At 41.9% G+C, this 16,020-nt stretch overlaps 1 protein-coding gene across 1 annotated transcript in view; it reads right to left on the bottom strand.

The window, feature by feature from the left end:
- Positions 1-54: 54 nt before the first annotated feature.
- lamc1 (laminin, gamma 1) overlaps positions 55-16,020 on the bottom strand; it is a 67,129-nt gene continuing 51,163 nt past the window's right edge. The window contains exons 7-28 of the mRNA XM_053329477.1: positions 15,009-15,107; positions 13,816-13,952; positions 13,543-13,665; positions 13,102-13,291; positions 12,848-12,960; positions 12,500-12,721; positions 10,872-11,060; positions 10,208-10,453; positions 9,567-9,720; positions 8,559-8,701; positions 8,300-8,478; positions 7,230-7,386; positions 6,513-6,718; positions 6,354-6,433; positions 5,765-5,902; positions 5,506-5,650; positions 5,160-5,309; positions 4,864-4,978; positions 4,577-4,776; positions 4,339-4,497; positions 3,635-3,734; positions 55-3,462 (exon numbers count right to left, since the gene is read on the bottom strand). Of these exons, the coding sequence (XP_053185452.1) occupies positions 3,206-3,462; positions 3,635-3,734; positions 4,339-4,497; positions 4,577-4,776; positions 4,864-4,978; positions 5,160-5,309; positions 5,506-5,650; positions 5,765-5,902; positions 6,354-6,433; positions 6,513-6,718; positions 7,230-7,386; positions 8,300-8,478; positions 8,559-8,701; positions 9,567-9,720; positions 10,208-10,453; positions 10,872-11,060; positions 12,500-12,721; positions 12,848-12,960; positions 13,102-13,291; positions 13,543-13,665; positions 13,816-13,952; positions 15,009-15,107 (3,502 nt within the window). The 3' untranslated portion in view covers positions 55-3,205. The remainder of the gene's footprint in view (positions 3,463-3,634; positions 3,735-4,338; positions 4,498-4,576; positions 4,777-4,863; positions 4,979-5,159; positions 5,310-5,505; positions 5,651-5,764; positions 5,903-6,353; positions 6,434-6,512; positions 6,719-7,229; positions 7,387-8,299; positions 8,479-8,558; positions 8,702-9,566; positions 9,721-10,207; positions 10,454-10,871; positions 11,061-12,499; positions 12,722-12,847; positions 12,961-13,101; positions 13,292-13,542; positions 13,666-13,815; positions 13,953-15,008; positions 15,108-16,020) is intronic.

The raw sequence follows: 16,020 nt of genomic DNA, 5'->3' as shown, positions 1-16,020 counted from the left end.
TCTAGAGCCATAATCAGGTTTGTCAAACATCACACACTCACAGGCTGGCTCCTGTAGTAATTTTTTTATTATTCAAATGTTAAGTTTGGATTGATTTACAGGCACATTGGGGACAAACAGGGTCATTCAGGTCCTCACAGGGCTGGAAACTAGAAGAGAAAACCAAATGCTGCTGGCTGTGCAGCACATACATCACCATCTAAGACAATAGGGTTACAATACAAATAACTGGTACATTATAACTTAGAAATACTGTTTATACATCATGCCTGTGTGTGCTGCACATCCTGCACAGTGGCGCCTGGATGGAGGGAAAAACACTGCAAATACAAGTCAACTGAAACTGAACTAAATTGAGAGGAAAATGCTACGTGAAGGTTTAAGATTCTCTGTCACTGGTCAGACTGATGAGCAGATAATGAACCAACTGTAATGTTTCATCAGCAGAGATTACTTCAATAAAAAAAAAGACTGAAAATGATGTGTTAAGCTGCCAGTAGAGAATCAGATTCTTTAATTAGAGTATAACTGGTGGCAATTTGGCAAAGTTGTTTTTGGAGAATCTCTCTGTTTAGGACCTGATGTTTAAAAACCCTGTTTCAGTACCGACGCAAGGAGGCGGTGTGAAGGAGCGAGGACGATAAGGAAATTTTTGTGAAGTAAAAGATGAGAGTCCTGCTTTGGACTGTGATTACAACCGACTTTAATATTAAGGCACAAAACACTCATTTAAAAAAAAAAAAAAAGATTAACTACTGTAGCAACGTGACCGAGCTCTTCTCCTTTTGAGAAAATAATTTCAGTAATATGATTTAAAAGATGTCCTGATTGATAAAAGGGCCAAAGCTCAAAACAAAGATATTCAGTTAGGTTGAATTAACTTGTGAAAACCACAGAGAATCAATAAAACACAAATGAAATATTGGCATCGCTATGAGGCAGCAACACTGAGCCTTGTATACAAGCAAGCATATTATAATAATAACATACCACAGACGTTATCATAGATATTTATATATATTTTTAACCTGGAGGTTTCAGTTGATTGATTGTGATAGAACTTAATGTGGCTGCTTTGCATGTTGGAGTTTTTATTTCTTTAAAATCAGCCAGTCCTGAATCATTTAAGCATATATTTACACAAATAACAAATTCCTCACTCTATGTCATAATAAAAAACATTCACACAAAAATATAACATTTGAAATAATTATTAGCACCAGTGTATCAGATAAACTTTTCGCTACGCAAATGTACAAAGTTGCATAGTGTTGGATTTAGCCTGGAAGAAAATGTTAATGTGTGATTGGTAAAAAACACCAGTGATAAGCAGCAAATTCTGGGAGTACAGACAATAAAAATAAAATTGTTGTAGTGTTATAAAATCAGTACATGAAATGATGTTTGACCATGCTGAGAAATGTCAGAACTGATTTAAAGACACACCTACAGAGCCTCTGAAATCCTGAAAGGTTTTCTTTCGGATCTTGAACGCACTAGATATTAGATCATATCTTTTTTATATCTTTGTGCACAAAACAAAGCAAGATACTGACTTGTGCGTATATGAAACCTGTGGGAACAAGATTAATATCTTGCACTCACAAGCTGCTACTTCCCAGAAAAATCTATCTGGTGCATAAGAGATGATAACTTGTACCCAAAATAATAGAAGATCCAGATGATATATTGCACACAAGATATGATCACATTTTGCTCCCATAACATCCATATCTTGAATGCAAGAGTTTCTATCTTGTTATTGTAAGATCCTGAGTGACAGAGTTAACATCTTGCACACTCAAGATATGAATCTCACAAGAACAAGATTATAACTATCTAAGATCCATATTTTGTGCACACAAGATGATATCTTGCACTATCAAGTTCCATCTTGGTCTTCCAAGATCCATATTTTGAGGTGCACAAGTCCAAGTATCTTACATGTACAAGATAATCTACAAGATCCATATTTTGAGGGAACAAGATTGATATCTCGCACACACAAGTTATTATCGTTACCTGAACCGTTACTCGGAAAAGCCATATCGGGTGCATAGAAAATAATAACTGGTACCCAAGATATTAAGGGATGGGAACAAGATAATATATTGATGTTGTGGTACAATATATTATCTGATTTTGTTTACAAAAGATCTATAACTTGAATGTTTCTATCTTGTTCCCACAAGATCCAAGATGATATTTTACTCAAGTACCATTTTGCTCTCAGCAGGTTTTTATCCTAAGATTTACAAGACCATCTACTGCATGCAGATGAGATCCAAGAGCCATAATTTGTGTGTACATGATATAGATTTTCTGGGATTTAATTCATCTTGTGCACAAGTTTAAATCTTGCAAGTATAGGTTGTATAAGGTTGTTTTGCAGGTAAATAATATAATATATTGTGTTAACTCCACCATACCTTATAACCCAAGATCATTTCTTGTGACTTCAGAGGCTTCGCACGTACCAGCAGATCGGACAAAGCTTTACTCAACAAGGCTACTTGTTGTAAGTGAAAATACTGGTGAAGAAAAGAAGTAAAACACTTTTCCTCTGCTGTTTGTGTCAGGCACGTAGCTTTGGGAGAAAAGAAGCTAAAATCAGAAACGAGAGGATTCCTTCACTGTGTGGTTTCTGAAAACATGGTTGCTTTAAGAAACAAAATTGAAAAAAGGCAAAAGGCCGTACATTCAGACGGCTGAAAACTGTAAAAACTGAAGTATCTGACGTGTCCCCAGGCATGATGAGTAATGGCTGGTCAGACACAGAAAATAAAAAATACGAGCGGACGTTCCTCGAGGCGTGAGGAACTTCCTGTGTGGTTTCTGCGTCGGTGGATGTTCCTCTTGTGGAGCAGACGGATGCAGTCACGTCGGGTTTGTGGTTCTGGTTTTCTCTGAGGCTTCCACCTCTCTGCACGGCTTCTCTACGCCGCTTAGTTCATTCTACCGTAACCACGTTACTGCGTCTCAAAAACAAACCTAAAGACAAGACAAAAACAGCTGCTTCTCTTTCGTTGAAAACCGTGAACGTGGCTTGAAATGTTGGCTTCTCTCTTTGCAAAAGAAAAACAAAGACATGAATCTGAAAACAAAATGTTTTAAAAAAAACTGTTTTGGTAAAAAGTTGGCATGTTTGCCAGAGTGTTAGAAGTGAAGGGGTGGAGGAGTGTTGGAGGAGGAGTGTTGGGCGGGGTTAAGGCCTCTCCAGAGACGGCGTGTTGAAGCAGCCCTCGGGTAACGTGTTCTTGATGTCGTTGAGGTTGGCGATGTCGGCACGGATCTCTTGGATCTGCCGGTCGTAGTCGTTGATCATGTCGCCTTGAGTTTTTGCAACGTCATTCAGCTCTGCCAGCTTCTTGTCCAGCATGCTGTCGGTCATCTTGCCCTTGGCCCTCTTCAGCGACTCGTCGATCTGGTTGAGTTTGCTCAGGTCCACCTTGTCAATGTTTCCTGGATACGAGACAAAGAAGCAAATTCATCAGTTTGCTCAGACTTAAGATCTGCTGATTCAGAACCACAAAGATCTTTTTTAAATTGAATCATTCACTCTGATCTGTAATGTATGCCCTCAGATGTCAAATCCATCAAATGATTGTATTCTTCAGTTTGATCTTGGTCTTACCCAGCTGATCCAGCAGGTTGGTGATGATGCCCAGGACGTTCTTCACGGCGCCCTTGGCCTTGCGGGCATTGTCCTCTGCCTCTTTAGCGTTATCTGACGCCTGCAGGATGATAAATTGTGTTAAGGCATTTCGACAAACAGTCTGGAGCAGGTAGTTAAAGGGCAAGTTCAGTTTTCACATCTGTCTTAAACCAACATTTGGGAGCTGAAATGAACATTAAAGTTGTTTTTCTTGCTGTAATGATTCCTCCTGTTCACACTGACCGTTAGATCCTTCATAATGTTTACAATGGAAGTGAAGGAGGACTAAATCCACAGTCCTCCTTCTGTGGAAACATGAAAACACATAAAAGTTGATCTGAAGCTAATATGAAGCTTCAGCATCCAAATGAGTTTCAACGTTACAGTGTTTTTAGTAGCAAAGTCTTTTTGTTACTATACTTCCACTACAGCTCAACACACTAAGAGGGAATTTGATGCTAAAAAAACTGTAAATGTGTCAGATATCACTTGATATGACTAACTCACACTGATGAAGCTCAATAGAAGCTGATCAGATACTTTAAATGTGAATTTTGTCCTCCATCACTTTCATTGAAAGCACATTTGAAGGAGATCTTTGAATAGTCAGTATGAACACGAGGAATGATTACAGCGAGGGAAACCTCTGTAAAACACATTGGAAAGTTTAAACTGGGTCATACCATTCCTGCCATCATCATGTCCTGGTCGGCTTCGGCCTTCTTCCTGGCCAGCTCCTGCTCTGCGGCGCTCAGCTGGTCCATCATGTTGTCGACCTCTTTGTCCAGCTTGTCAGTATCCTGGAAGGCCTTCTCTGCGTCCTCCTTGGTCTTGGCTGAGCCCTGAGAGGACACGCTTCATTAGTGTGAGATAAGTTAATCATTTTACTCCAAACATGTCAGTGTTTGGTTCCCGTCGTACCTTCTGCACATTGCTAGCAATCCTCTCCGCCTCCTCCGCCTTGTTCTTGGCCTCTCGGGCATCGTTGGCAGCGTTGCCAAGCGCTGCTTCTGCCTCTCTGGTCTTCCCATTGGCGGCAATGATGGTGGCGTTGATGATGGGGATCTTCTTCAAGGCCTCCTCTGCAGCAGTCTTGTTATCGTTGACCCTTTTGTCGAAGTCTGCAGGCGAAGATGATGAGATCACAGTGAGTCATTTCACCTCTTGGTGCGTGTAACAAGTAGACAGACAGGTAGACAGAAAGGTACCTCTGAGGTCTTCCAGGATGGTCTCAGCCTCTCTGAAGGTGGACTGTCCCTTCTTGGCCGCCTCCTCAGCCAGAGCTTTGGCAGCATCTGCTCGAGCCAACAGCTGATCTGCAGTCTGTCAGACAAACACAAACCAGACGTCACACATCAGAACAAAAACTCCAACAGCTCCTGACGACATCTGCTGCACGTTTATATTCTTGAAGGAACATGTCACACAGTGCAGCGCTGTGGCTCATTGACGTGTTTTTAATAATTTTTTGGATGATGAGGAAGAAGACGTTACATCACCGTACCTGCTGCTCACTTTTGCCTTTCTCCAACAGCTTGCGGACTTCCAGCTCTTTGCCCTTCAGGTCATCTCTGAGGTCGTTGTACTCTTTCTCCGTTTTATCGATGAGCTTGTCGAGATCGGACGCCTCCTTCTTAATCTTGTTGGCTTCATCCTGCAAAACACAAAAAACAGTCATACATCATAAAAAAACACTTCCTGTGCACAGACTGTGAGACTTTAGGTCCAAAACTCTCTGAACTCATCTTGAACTGAAGAGCAAACTTTTAGAAAAGGTTTTTGGACATTTTTTCCTGCTTAAGTTCTGTTGTTTCAGACTTAAATAAACATATTCAGACTAAGAGTGTCACCTCCAGCGCCTTGGTGTCGAAGGGCGGCAGGCTGGTCAGGTTGGCGAAGATCTTCAAAGCTTTTTTTCCAGCGTCTTCAGCTTCGGCCTGAACCTTGTTGGCCTGTTTCTCCAGATTCTTCGCCAGCTCCTTCGCCTCGTTGTACCTGAACACAAAGTTGTTTGACTTGTAAAGAAATATTCGACCTCGCTGCTGAAATTGTGACAATTTTAAAGAATAATTTCATATTTGTTTTTTATGAAGTTGTGTGGTGACATACTTCTTGTTGAGCTCGTCGATCTCCTGACTCGTCTTGCCCTCTCCGTCCAGAGTCTTCAGCAGCAGGTTGTACGCTTTGGTCGACGTGTCGTTGGCGTCTTTGGCGATCTTTTCGATCTGGTCAGCATCCATCTTGTGTCTGAAGATAAAAAAATAAAGAGATGTGTCTTTGGGACTTGGTATATTACATTTTTTGATATTCAGTGGTGGAAAAAGTACTTTTACTGAAGTATGTACCAATAAATTCATGTAAAAATACTCCATTACAAGTCCTGCATGAAAAATTCTACTAAAAACTTTACACTACTTTATATACAGTTAGCTAGTTTAATCCCGACAAACATCTGAAATGTGAGCCCACTACACACTGCTTTTTGGTTTCATCTTTAACAATGTGTTGTATTTTAAAAGCTTGTTATATTATCCATTGTGTCAAATCTAAATGTTGTCTTAAAGGAAACTTATAAAGTTAAAAATCTCCACATGAAAGAAGCATTTAAGTAGTTTCTGCTCCACCAGCCAGAGAAGAAAGAAGATATTTCATCTTTCAGCTGACGTCAGTCATGTTTGTGATTTATTTAACATCTTACTTGTCAGCGAGGTTTCGAGCCTCCTCAGCCAACAGCGTCATGTTGTTGGGATCTCCGGATCCGCTGGGTGGTTTAATGTCCTGCAGATGACATGGACATCAGGTCAGCTCTATTTATGATATTAATGATATTTCACATAACAACTGTGACATCACGCACCACTTTGCCGATGGCGTCCTTGGCCTTGTCCAGCTCCTGCCGGGCGCGGTCAATCAGGTCTTCAGCGTCGCGGACCCGGTTGCGGGCGCGGTCGGCCTGAGTGCCGGTGTCATCCACCGTGTTGCGGATGTTCTGCAGTCGGTTCCACTGGGTGGTCAGAGTGTTGTTGATGGTGTTCAGGCGGTCCATGAGGCCTTTGTCTACATCTGCAGGGTCAAAGGTCACAGCCATTTAGAAAAATAACCATGGTAGCAGCTGATTGGAGGAACAGGCACTGAGGACTTGCTTGGTGCGTTATAATTACTTTACTTAATACTTTATTTAATATAACAAACACTCACAGGATTTATCAAAGAGGTTGTGAGAAGATTGGACAGGAAAGGGCAACAGAATAAAACACATTTCTGATACAAACAGGACTTTTTTTTGTGCGTTTTTCTCCAATTCCTGCTTTATTTTTTGTGAATTAATGTATTTTATCTCCTCAGGTTCAAACTAACCAAGTCCTCTTTCATTTAACTTTTAACTTTTACACACAGAGGATTCATTTTGCTGGCTGTGGTTGGTGGGACGCTGCACCTGCGCCCTCTACTGGCCGACAGTCGCTCGCTCTCACTACATGCATACATTTTAGGTCCTGACATCACGTTACGGTTGTCATGGCAGCAGGGAACAATCCTAACACTGCATTACAAGGAGCAGTAGACTCTTGGTTACCTTTGCTGGTCTGAGCTTCGTCCAAGAGCTCCATGATGGCTCGCTCGGCCTCCTTCAGACGATCCTCGAAGGCTTTGTCGCTGACGGTGTCCTGACCTGAGCCGAGGTTATCGATCAGAGTCTGCAGGTCATGAAGCTTCTGCCTCTGCTGGTTCACCTGCAGAGAGACACAAATAACACAGCTGAGCCTCAAACCAACTCTCATACATATTTATATTTAATATTACAGGCATGCACAGTGTGATACATGTCTGCCAGGCCTTGTGATTAATGTTAATCTCTATGATTTTAGGATAGGGCTGGGCAATTAATCGAAGAATAATCGAAACTGACATTTAGAAACTCTAATCGACTTAATCTTGCTCATATCAATTAATCATGGTGTTCACTGTTGCCATGACAGCAAAGGTTGCATATCTTTAAGATCTCCAGAGATGATTTGAACCCAAACCATGATCTCTACATAGTTGTAATCAAGTAAACTAGACATTAACCACAGCTTAGTCACACCTTAAAACATCTTTATTTTACCTCCCTAAAGATCCTCATGTGTGAGGGCAGCAGTGGAAAATACTAAACTAAACAATCATTGTTCATCAAGGGTGGAGATAATCGTTCATTAATCCTAATCGAGGTTAAAAGTTCAATTAATTGTGATTTAGATTTTTTGCCATAATCACCCAGCCCTATTTTAGGATTATAATAATTAAAGCAAATTCAAGAAGTCTCCCAAATATTTGCAAAAGCAGCAATTTGGCCAAATCTGACCTGTCAACAAAAGTGACAGCCATAAAGTGACAGTTCAGTTAATTGCACCAAATATCGTTTTTTCTGTGATATGAAGTCTGTTTTCATGCAAGGAGGTGATTATAAATGACTCTTCATTGGTATCCTTTTTTTTTTATTTTCCTTTGCTTGCAATTCTTCCCAATTCCCACAGTTTTAGCCCAAAAACAGCAAATAAAAGATTGCAAATTGTATTGAAATGTTTAAGAAAAGCTGCTGCAAACATTTTCTGTCCACAATAATGACAGAAAACCTCAAATGGACGTTGTGTTAGTGAGTCTCACCTTATCTCTGACCAAGCCGTAACAGGAAGGACACTGCTGGCAGCCCGGTGCTGAGCGGTTATAGAAGTAGTTCTCCTCACACATGTCGCACCGAGCGCCCACGAAGCCGGGCCGGCACTCACAGCGACCGTCCTCCTTGCACTGACCCGACTGGGAGCCCTCGGGGTCGCAGTCGCAGGCTGGAGGTCACACACAGGTCAAAGGTTAGCGGTGAGCTGTGAGGCGTCGCATTAAAAAAACAAACAGAAAAGGTTCTTACGTTTGCAGCCGGACGAGCCGAAGCCGAAGAAGTTGGCCTCGCAGCGCTCGCAGTGCAGACCGGTGACGCCCGGCTGGCACTCGCACTGTCCTGTAATGATGTCACACTGACCGTTGGTGGAGCCAATAGGATTACAGTTACACCTGCGGACAGAAGACAGAGTGAGACAAACAGCAGCAGCAGGAAAACACAAGGAAACACAAACACTGATACTCTGCTTTCTATCTGTGTTCCAATGATGGGTCGGATTTACTTTCACTCAAATACTTTTACTTTACTTTAAGCTACTTTATATTTCCACTCCTCTACATTTCAGAGGATTTACTGCACATTTATGTTAGAGTAACAGTTACTCTCTCCTGTTCTGATCACTAAATCATACATTAAACATATGATCATTATAAAAAATCACTGTATGATATTTGACAACACAATAGTATAACATTAAAATGCTGCTTTACATGTTTACAGTACTTTTCTGCAAAATTAGTACCTACATCACTATAATACTGCAGTACTTTTACTGTAATACTGCATACTATATCACTCATAATACTGCAGTACTTTTACTGTAATACTGCATACTACATCACTATAATACTGCAGTACTTTTACTGTAATACTGCATACTACATCACTATAATACTGCAGTACTTTTACTTTAATACTGCATACTACATCACTCATAATACTGCAGTACTTTTACTTTAATACTGCATACTACATCACTATAATACTGCAGTACTTTTACTGTAATACTGCATACTACATCACTCATAATACTGCAGTACTTTTACTGTAATACTGCATACTACATCACTCATAATACTGCAGTACATCACATGAAAGTATTCAAGTAAAGAACATGAAAGTTGTAGTTAAATGTTGTACTTGAGTAAATATATTAAGTCACTTTCCAGCAGTGATATACTCTTCATGTGTTTTTTCACTTTTTATTCATTCATTGTGTTTTTAAATATAGTTTGTTTTTTTTTTTGGGCAGCTGACCGTTTGCAGCCGTCGCCGCTGAGCAGGTTGAAGAAGCCGGGCTCGCAGGCGCTGCAGTCACGCTCGGCGACGTTGGGAAGACACTGACACTGTCCGGTGACCTGAGAGCAGCTGGTCTGTCGGCCCACGGTGCCAGACGCAGAGCAGGAACATGCTGGGGAGGAGGAGGAGGACAAACACAGGTCATCTTCATCCTCGGAGCCAGGAGGGTCAAACTCATCTTCATTCAAAGGCCACATACAGACCAATATGATCTGATGAGGGCCGGATTATTAAAAAGAGGGAAGGAAGGAAGGAAGGAAGGATCGATGGAAGCAAGGAAATATGGAAGGAAAGAAATATGGAAGGAAGGAAGGAAAGATGGAAGGAAGGAAGGAAGGAAGGTAAGATGGAAGGAAGGAAGGAAGGAAGGTAAGATGGAAGGATGGAAGGAAGGAAGGAAGGATCGATGGAAGGAAGGAAAGAAGGAAAGAAAGAAAGAAATATAGAAGGAAAGAAGGAAGGAAGGAGGGAAGGAAGGAAGGAAGGAGGGAAGGAAGGAAGGAAGGAAGGAAGGAAGGAAGGAAGGACAGTGGGCCGGATTGGACTCCTCAGCGGGCCGCTTGTTTGAGGGTCAGCTGTGTGAGAGCAGCAGGACTTACGTTTGCACTTGTCGGCAAGGTTGGTGGCCAGGGCGTTGCCATAGAAACCCTCCTTGCAGCGGTCGCAGAAGAAGCCGTCGGTGTTGTAGATGCACTTCAGACACTCGCCGGTCTCGCGGTTGCAGTTGCCGACGGCGTTGAGGTCGATGTTGTCGCTGCACTTGCAGGCGCGGCAGACTCGGACCGGACCGTTCTGACCCAGCGGGTCGCCGAAGAAACCGTCGTCACAGAGCTCGCAGCGCTTTCCTGCAGAGGGGTGATGTCACAGGTGATGAAAATGAAATGAAAGATAGACTCAAGACTAAAAAAAAACCTTAAAACTACACAGATACATGTAGAGAAGAACGTGGTTGATTGTGTCACATTTTACTTTCCTTTTAGTTCCTTATAAAATGTAAATGAATAATTCCCTTTTAATGTGTAATAAAAGCCTTAAATCTCAGTTTAAGAGAAGAAAAAAACACCTTTTAGCCTTAAATATGGAGCGTTTTCCTAATGCAACCCAGAATATACAAAAATGGAAATATTTCAACTTTTTAGAAACATTTTTGTGCAGTTGATACATTACTTGGATGAAGTCATAATTACATTTTAAACAGAGTAACTACTAATCAGTAATCTATTAGTGATGTCATACACAGAGGTAAAGGGGTGCTGAGTGTACCTGTGGTGCCGGCGGGACAGTTGGTGCAGACCACCTCTCTGGTTTTGGGGACGACGGCGCAGGTGGCTCCGGCCGGACACGGACATGGCTGACAGTCACCGGACGTCCCCTGGGTGGCGTCGCCGTAGTAACCGTCCTTACAGCGCTCACAGCTCAGACCGGCGGTGTTGTGCTGACAGTCGCACGCTCCTGAAGAGACACACACGAAACGCTCAGATTCACTCTGCAGGAACACAGCTGCTTCAATAACCAGTCAGAAACCAGTCTGTCAGAAACCAGTCTGTCAGAAACCAGTCTGTCAGTAACCAGTCGGTTAGTAACCAGTCTGTCTGAAACCAGTCTGTCAGAAACCAGTCTGTCAGTAACCAGTCTGTCAGTAACCAGTCTGTCAGTAACCAGTCTGTCTGAAACCAGTCTGTCAGAAACCAGTCTGTCAGTAACCAGTCGGTTAGTAACTAGTCTGTCAGTAAACAGTCTGTCAGTAACCAGTCTGTCTGAAACCAGTCTGACAAAAACCAGTCTGACAGAAACCAGTCTGTCAGTAACCAGTCTGTCTGAAACCAGTCTGTCAGTAACCAGTCTGTCTGAAACCAGTCTGTCAGTAACCAGTCTGTCAGATGTAGGAACACAGCTGCTTCAATAACCAGTCAGAAACCAGTCTGTCAGAAACCAGTCAGTCAGTAACCAGTCTGTCTGAAACCAGTTTGTCTGAAACCAGGGTGTCAGAAACCAGTTTGTCTGAAACCAGTCTGTCAGAAACCAGTCTGTCAACATCAAACCAGTCAGTAAACCAGTTAAACCAGTGATACCAGTATCAGGTGTGCAGGCCTGGCTGTAGACATTAAACCAGTCAGTAAACCAAGGTTATTATAGTTTTGAAATTTTCTTTAGTTTTTATTTTTCTTTAGTTTTTCAGTTTGCTTTTTTATTTCAGTTTAGTTTTAGTGAGTTTAACAAGTGATTTAGTAGTTTTAGTTTAGTTTTTATTTAGTTTTAGTTTTTCAGGTATTCAGAGAAAGTCTTGACTTGTAGAAGCTGAAAAGGATGAAAGAATAAGTGACACCAAATACGGTTTGTCAAGTCCTTTTTAATTTCATTCTTTAACCACGGCTGCTGCAGGACAGGAAGTAACCGAAGGAGAAAACGAAACGACAACGAAAACGCAATTGAATTTATCTGCAATTCAGTTTAGTTTGAGTTAGTTTTACTTTGTTCATTGTAGTTTTTATTTAGTTTACGATTTTGTTTTAATTGTAGTTTTTATTTCAGTTTCAGTTAACTGAATTATTTTTCCATTGCTAGTTTTAGTTTTCGTTAACTATAATAACCCTGGTTGGCACCCTGCGTGGTAGCTCCTGTCATCAGTGTATGAATGTGTGTGAATGGGTGAATGAGATGTGATGTAAAGTGCTTTGAGTGGTCGTAAAGACTAGAGAGGTGCTATATAAGTATATAAGTACAGAACATGTACTGTTTCCTCTATGGTTTTTTTGGTCAACTCATCATCATTTTATTGTTTTGTTGCTTTGTGTTGATATTTAACCTTGTGGATTGGATTTGTTCACTGAAAAAGCAAATTCATTGTAGACAGTAAAGCAGTCAGTAAGCAGTCAGTAAACCAGTGTTACCAGTATCAGGCGTGCAGGCCTCGCTGTGGCCGTTGCAGTTGCAGGGCTCACAGGGGCTGAAGGCTCCGAGCTCTGGTTGCGCACGGCGGTATCCCAGAGTGCACTGCTCACAGTGTTGCCCCTGGTAACCCTGAGGACAGGTGCACTGCTCCACCCAGCGGGCCGGGACACCTGGAGCCCGCCTCGCCGTCACCAAGGAGACGTCGTCAAGGTAACCGGCACCTGAGGAGAGCGTAGGAGGTTATACTTTTTACATCTCAAAGTGTGTGTGTGTGTGTTTTTTTGTGTGTGTTTATTAGTGTGTGTGTGTGATTGTGTGTGTGTGTGTGTGTGTGTTAGGATGCGTACTCCTCTCGCTGTAGGTGCCTCTGATCTTGATGGAGGTCAGATTGTGGAGCAGTTTCTGGAAGTCAGAGTGGCTGATGGTCGGCCTCCAGGGGTAGTCAGTGCTGTCATGGAGCCTGAAGCACACACACACACACACACGCACACATTATTACCACAAACACACACAAACCGCTCTAAAATAATCCAGATGAACCAGATTATCTAAACAGCGCATTGAACTGAAACCAGATTAGATAATAATCCGTCTTCTGCACCTGAACACGTATGTCTGCATGTTCTCGTTGGGGTAGGCGTTGCCCTGGGCGATGAGGGGGACGGCCACCCTCAGACCGGCTCCCTCCAGAACCAGATCCTCTGCCGACAGCCGCGTGTCCCGCCGGTCCACCCGGAAATTTAGACTCAGGTTCTGTCCGTAACTCAGCATCTGGTTCCCCAAAAACTTCTCTGTGACGCACAAAGACACGAGAAAACACACGGATTGGTCCTTTCCTCTCACAAAGGAGGACATATGGTCTGGTTTCTCTCATTCTAAAAGCTATTTGAGCTCTAAGACTTGTTTTAATGGTTAAAGGTAGAACTCAGTATATGTTATGTCTCATCTCCAGCTCTATATTAATATTCTGTGTCTCTACTGGAATGTCTTTACAGGTGTGTCCAGGTGTGTCCAGGTGTGTCCAGGTGTGTTGTTTGTGTACCTGGAGCGATGAAGTACATGGGGAAGTAGTCTTCTGAGATGAGGGAGATTTCCTGTCCGCTGGAAGACCACTGCACAGAGACACTGGCTCCATCACGCTGCTGAGCTTTCCACTGCTCGTCATCTGACACACACACACACACACACACACACACACACACACACACACACACACACACACACACATTAGAGCACTTTATAATAACACCTACACACACACACACACACACACAGTGGGTCAGTATAAAGGGTTTTTGGCCTGCAGGTGTGTTACCTCTGTGGAAGGAGGAGCTGATGGTGTGAACGCTGAAGCCTTCGGCGCTGCCGCACACAGACGAGTGCTGGAAGCAGAAGCAGGGTGTGCAGCCCTGAGGGTTGTTGGGATCCAGGTTAAAGAAGCCCAGTTTACACCTGAGCAACACAAACATGACGACAAGATGTTAGAGCAAATAGCTTTCACCTTCATCCTATCATCATATAGGAGGAGAATATCATCATCATCATCATCATCATCACTCTGCTGCAGGTCGCTGGCATCTTCTTCGACTTCAAAAGTGAAAACTTAAAATAAAGGAGCACCACATTTGATTCATATTCTGTACTTTTCTTTCACTTTTCTTCAGATTTGCTGCTGAATTTTACAGTTACACATATAAAACACATGACCACAGCCTCCATAATAAACATCAAGTGGAAACAAAACCTGAAAATGTATAAACTGATTTATTGGATTACATTAAATGGCACAGGTGTTCCTAATAAAGCGCTTGCAGAGTGTAAGTGATGGAGGACTAAACCCACAGTCCTCCTTCTGTGGAAACATGGACTTAAAAGTTGATGTGAAGCTAATATGAAGCTTCAGCGTCCAAATGAGTCAAATCTTCATCTTCTATGTTTCAACGTTACAGTGTTTTTAGTAGCAAAGTCTTTTTGTTACTATACTTCCACCACAGAGAAACAGGAAACACTAAGAGGGAATCTGATGCTAAACAGACTGTAAATGTGTCAGATATCACTTGATATGACTAACTCACACTGATGAAGCTCAATAGAAGCTGATCAGAGACTTTAAATGACTGTGTGGAAACACTGTGAGACAGTCCTCCATCACTTTACATTGAAAGCACATATAAATCAATCAATCAATCAATCTTTATTTGTATAGCGCCAAATCACAACAAAGTCATCTGAAGGCTCTTTACACATAGAGCAGGTCTAAACCGGACTCTTCAGGTTTAATTAACATTTGAAGGAGATCTTTTAATAGTCTTAGAATGATTACAGAGATCAAAGTTTCTTTACTGTTCATATGGACACCTGACTGCTGGTTTAAGATGGACTAAAAAAACAGTGAACTCGTCCTTTAACAGCATGATGAAGCTGAACATCTTACATATTCCAGGTGTGAAAACGTCCTCAGTGTGTTATGTTTTATTTTCAGTGTAGATATTGTTGTGTGTGTGTTACCTGTCGCAGCTGAAACCCTCCACGTTGTCTTTGCAGCGACACTGTCCGGTGTTGACGTCACACTCCTGCGTGCTGCCAGAGGGCGAGCAAGAGCAGGGCCTGACAGGAAGAGAGAGAGAGAGAGAGAGTTATTTATACAAGTGTCAGATGAACATATGATTCATGTTTACATGAACAACAGCTGATCAGAGAGAGTAATGGGTGAGAGCTGCAGATGCCCAGCTCTGCCAGCAGAGGGCGCTCAGAGAGCAGGCAGCGTTAACGTGAACATAAAGAGCTGCTTTCTTTAGGTTTGTCTCTTTGATGGCCTTACAGCCTTCTGAAGGGTTTAAAAGTAGAGAAAATGCTCAGTTTTTTATTTTCTTTTTTATTCAATCCATACATCTTTTCTCCTTTATTACGTAACAGCTTGTATGATAACAGATCTCAGTTACTGCATGTTTATACTCCCTTATGTTTAGTTTTAAATCAACAGATAACAGAAGTAGTAGCAGATACAAAAACACATATTTTAGGCAGCTCACAAGGAAACCACATGATTGGTTAAAGAAAGCTGAAGAATAATTATATTTCTTTATCAGCTTTTTTGGTGCAGAAATTCATGTGACTTTGAAGCAGTTTGTGTTACAAACAGCTCAAACTGAGAAATGTTCAACTACAGCAGCGACTTTACTGAGCTTTACCTCTGTATTTATATTTAGTGAATAATTAGAAGACTTTTATTTGTCTAACTTGGATCAGTGTTTAGCTGAGTGTTGGGAAGATAAATGAACATCATGTATGAACTAAAACTTTCTAACAATTGCTCAACAGGCCTGAGTGCAAACAGATTCATGGGAGACATTTGGTCGTATAATGTCAGCAAACTGTCTCAAATGTGTTGCTTCATCTAAATACCAAAGATATTCAGTTTACTAACAGAAGAAGAAGCTGGAATCAGTGATTTCTATGTTAAAATAAACACTTGAATAATGTTTGTTAAACTTGTTTTCAGTCGTTTAACTCATTTATT

The sequence above is a fragment of the Scomber japonicus genome, chromosome 12 (assembly GCF_027409825.1).
Source record: "Scomber japonicus isolate fScoJap1 chromosome 12, fScoJap1.pri, whole genome shotgun sequence".
NCBI lineage: Eukaryota > Metazoa > Chordata > Actinopteri > Scombriformes > Scombridae > Scomber > Scomber japonicus.
The sequence above is the reverse complement of the archived record's forward strand: the minus strand, read 5'-3'. Positions and strand labels throughout refer to the sequence as shown.